Source organism: Fragaria vesca, linkage group LG7, assembly GCF_000184155.1.
Source record: "Fragaria vesca subsp. vesca linkage group LG7, FraVesHawaii_1.0, whole genome shotgun sequence".
Lineage (NCBI taxonomy): Eukaryota > Viridiplantae > Streptophyta > Magnoliopsida > Rosales > Rosaceae > Fragaria > Fragaria vesca.
In genome coordinates, this window is record NC_020497.1 from 23,078,052 (window position 1) to 23,082,709 (window position 4,658).

The 4,658-nt window shown below is 41.3% G+C and overlaps 1 protein-coding gene across 1 annotated transcript; it reads left to right on the top strand.

Moving 5' to 3' along the window:
* The first annotated feature begins 211 nt into the window (after positions 1-211).
* On the top strand, positions 212-3,172 carry LOC101308716 (elongation factor 1-gamma-like). Its single transcript, XM_004308089.1, has 8 exons — positions 212-282; positions 369-411; positions 709-858; positions 968-1,028; positions 1,109-1,161; positions 1,254-1,355; positions 1,879-2,386; positions 2,579-3,172. Exons 2-8 carry the CDS (start codon positions 403-405, stop codon positions 2,956-2,958), a joined length of 1,263 nt encoding a protein of 420 aa, XP_004308137.1. The 5' UTR covers positions 212-282; positions 369-402; the 3' UTR covers positions 2,959-3,172.
* The last annotated feature ends 1,486 nt before the right edge of the window (positions 3,173-4,658 follow it).

Below are 4,658 nucleotides of genomic sequence, written 5' to 3' on the forward strand. Positions count from 1 at the left end.
AAAATTCAACGAGGATGTGCAACCCGAAATCTCACTCATCTCTCTCCTTGCTCTGCATCTCTCTCTCCTTGCTCTGCATCTCTCTCTCTCATTCTTCCACAGCAACCACTTGGCCATTTTGTTTTCTTTAATTTTGTCATCGTGGGCCTAAAGAGGCCCATAAAACAGGTGAAGTCGTAATGAGTCGCAACAAAATCCCTAGCGTTGGCTTCCTTTTCACTGTTAATGATATATCGTCTCTTTGCTCACTCAGTCTCTCTTCTCTCTCTCGGAACCTCACATGTCCTCTCTCTTCTGCTCTCTCCCCTTCACTTCTTATTGCTATCGATTACTGAAATTATAGTTTCTTTTTGTTTTGCTTGTTCCAGATCTCTACTCTGCGATTCGTTTTTCCCTCAAGCCATGGCTCTGGTGAGTTTCCCTTTCTTTCATCATCATCAGATGTAGTAGTAAATCTGTGATTGCATGTATTTCATTAGTTGATTTGTGTTTGGTGCTCAAATCTAAAATCTTGACGGTAAGGTAACAATTGCTTTAATTTTTTATTTTTTTTGTCTTTTAGATTTGATTGCATGTTCATCCTTGGCATATAATTTGTGATTGCCTTTTAACCTTTTATGATATTTCCGCTTTTAGTTGTTATTTATTTGTTGAATCATTGATTATTTTCTGGCTTTGGTTAAATGGTTTATCTGATCCCCTTTGCAGGTCTTGCATGCAGGGAGCACGAACAAAAATGCATACAAGACTCTCATTGCTGCTGGGTATACAGGTGTCCAAGTTGCACTTGCACCCAACTTTGAGATGGGCGTCTCCAACAAGACTCCTGAATTTCTCAAGATGAACCCCATTGGGAAGGTAGACTATTGGTTTTTTTTTTTTTTTTTTTTTTTCCCAACTAGCAAATAGTGATGAACATGCTGGTTTGATTGATTGTATCTTCTAAAATTCTTTTTATATATTCTAGGTTCCTGTGCTGGAGACACCTGATGGACCCATCTTCGAGAGTAATGCCATTGCACGTTACGGTAAGATCCTTCTGTATTCCCTTGCATTTATACAATCTTATTCTTGTATTGGAAATTTAATGGCGATTGTGTTGCTTCAGTTACTCGCTTGCAGGCTGACAATCCTCTTTATGGTTCATCTTCAATTGACTATGTAAGAACTCAATATCACCGGTTTTTTTAATCTTGGTGCTATCTAGCAGTGTTCTTCTGATTCTCCTACCTTGCTCTTATGTTCTTCCTTAGGCCCATATCGAGCAATGGATTGATTTTGGATCCTTGGAGATTGATGCTAACCTTGGTAATTGGCTTAGACCAAGAATGGGAAGGGGTGTCTATCTTCCTCCAGTAAGTGTCTTATTCAAAGCTATTTGTGTTTGGCTTTCACTTTTGTAGCTTCTGACCTACCGGATGAGCTATGTATTTTACTTTGCACTATTAATGGTAGTGATTAATAGAATACCTGTTCCGGTGCGTATGAGTTCCTGTTTATAGTTGTGTCTCGTTAAAAGGGAGTTCAAATGTCTTCTCTCGAATTTCTCTGCTCATCACAAATAGTACTTGGTTTTACCCTTGTTTATCACCTTCATTAGATTGAAGGATTGGGATAGTGTTATGTTTTTATCACTGTATAGCATGAATCATCTGTGTGTAGGCCCACAGGGATCTCAAATCTAAGGGAACAATTACTTCTAGTTTGGTTATCTGTCATATACATGATCCGTTCTTTCAAATTTGTGACCTGATTTGAGAGAGAATTTACTCTCTATAAAAACTTTAATTTCATCTGCATTGGCTGGGCGACCTCACGTTCTTTAAAAATGTTTCTGTGGAGTTCTTTACGACATCTTGTATCTGTTTGTTGTTTAAGGCGGAAGAAGCTGCAATTGCTGCATTGAAGAGAGCACTGGGTGCATTGAACACATATCTTGCTTCTAGCACATACCTTGTTGGGCATTCTGTCACTCTTGCCGACATTGTTATGACATGCAATTTGTTTATGGGCTTCACCAGACTCATGACTAAGAGCTTCACTTCAGAGTTTCCTCATGTTGAGAGATACTTCTGGACAATGGTCAATCAACCAAACTTCAAAAAGGTATTGGGTGAGGTCAAGCAGACAGATTCTGTGCCTGCTGTTCAATCTGCAAAGAAGCCTGCCCCTGCCAAAGAATCTGCTAAACCCAAGGCTAAGGAGGAGCCAAAGAAAGAAGCCAAGGAGCTGGCAAAGCCAAAAGCAGAAGCTGAGGAGGAAGAGGCACCAAAGCCAAAACCCAAGAATGCTCTTGATCTGCTTCCTCCAAGTAAGATGATATTGGATGACTGGAAAAGGCTTTACTCTAACACGAAGACCAACTTCCGTGAGGTGGCAATTAAAGGTAATCATCTCAATGCATTACCCTTAACAGTTCAATATTGATGATTAAGAGAAACAAGGTTTGACGTTTTAAAATAACATGCCTGCATCAATTTCGCTTATTTTGATTGGTTCATGCATAAAGTGTGGAATACTATCATTGGGTTAAAGTAGGATACCCAACAAGTACGTGATTCCTTGTTAATCATTGCAGGATTCTGGGACATGTATGATCCTGAAGGATACTCTCTCTGGTTCTGTGATTACAAGTACAATGATGAGAATACCGTTTCCTTTGTGACACTGAACAAGGTTGGTGGATTTCTTCAGCGGATGGATCTGGCCCGCAAGTATGCTTTCGGGAAGATGCTAATTATTGGTGCAAACCCACCATACAAGGTGAAGGGCTTGTGGCTCTTCCGTGGCCCCGAAGTCCCTGAATTTGTGATGCAAGAGTGCTATGACATGGAGCTCTATGAGTGGACCAAGGTTGACATCTCAGATGAAAACCAAAAGGAGCGTGTGAGTCAGATGATTGAAGACCAGGAGCCTTTTGAGGGAGAGCCTCTATTGGATGCCAAATGCTTCAAGTGAAATATCTAATTTTCAGTTGTGTTTTTGTCTCAGTTTTGTGTTAGCTTGTTTCCGTGGTTTTTTTTTTCTCTTCCAGACAGCAGTCCAGCCTTTTGAGACTGGTTTAATCTATAATTCTTGCTTTTGCCATTTCATTTTGGATCTTTCTACATATTCTAAGATGTATGTTTATTATCAGAATTGACCTATGGTATATTTACATATCAATTAGTTTACGTGGTGTGGTTGTGTTGCACATCAATTAGTTCACCTGGTGTGTTTGTTATAGACACATCGAGTCTTTGATGTTACACGGCCTTCTTTTCCGTCTCTTAAATGTTGATGCCTTGATTCAGGTGCTCTTTTGCTAGCCCTGTCAAAGAAACAGAATTACATGTTACTGCCCCTGCATACTAGCTAGGACTCTTTGGTGTGCTGGGGTGGATTCATCGTCAACTTACCGTCATCAGTTTGCAGGTTTGGTGTCATATCTAAATCACCTGGCTTGGTTTGTTACTCTGCTATGATAATTGGGTTGTTTGAGGCAGTAAAATGATGAGATCACACAGAGGGTGAGACCACGATAATGTCGTAGTTGGAGGATCCCTAGTCCATGGTTATTGGTTTGTTAAATGAGCTATGGATTCATCACCATGAGGAATCCATATCTAAGCCTATCACAGCAGCTAGTTCCTCGTACCAGATTAATAAGGTTATTTGGCCGCTGCTTTGGAAGATTAAAACTATCCCTAAGGTACGACTTTTTCTATGCAAGGTATCTATGGTAGTGGTGCTTCATAATATAATCTGTTCCGAAGGAAACTAGCTACCAATTCCACATGCCAATTATGCGGCCAAGGAGATGAAACTTTTGAACATATACTTTTGCTATGCCCTTGGGCGACATCTGTGTGGTTCAGGTCTCCTTTGGGGCTCAGGATCAACAAGCAAAGCATAATCCATTTTGGCGATTGGTATTTGAACACATATCATTCCATCAGCTGTGTGAGTATCAGAGAAAAGTTTCTTTCCCTCGGTAGTGTTCTGTGCTGGCATATTGGATTTCTCGTTGCCGCTTCATTTATGATGGTGCCTCTCTGTCTCCGGTGAGCACTATAGCGACTGCATGTGTGATGCACTCGGAGATATTGGCTGCTAACAGAAGGCCTCCGGCAGAGCCTCCCGATCCTGACTCTAATCTGCCCTCTCTGGTTCACTGGAAGCCACTGGAGATGGGATTTCTCACAATCAATTGTGATGCTGGATGGAGTCCAAACTTGCATGCAAGACTTAGTACTGTTATCAGGGGATCTTATGGGATTCAAGTCAAGCTGCTGGACTACTTATCCAATCATTGAGAGGATTCGGAATCTGGGCAGATGCTTTCTTGACTGCCGATGGCGATGGATCCCTCGTTCCACGAACAACGCAGCACACACAGCTGCTTCGCTGGCCATTGAGGCGGAGGATCTTATCCGGTGGGCGGCTCAGCCACCACTGCCTCTTCTTGCCGCTTTGAATTCAGATGGACCGACAGCGACGGAGATCGGCTGATGGTGATGACTGTTCGTTATTTTGTTGAGTTTCTGGTTTCTATTTCTTGTCTATGAGATTAGATGAAGCTTTTAACTCTTTGTTTCCTTTGCTTTGGGCCTCGGTACTGGGCTTCGTTGGGCTTTTGACTTTTAATCAATCATCATTAAACCCAAAAAAAAAAAAAA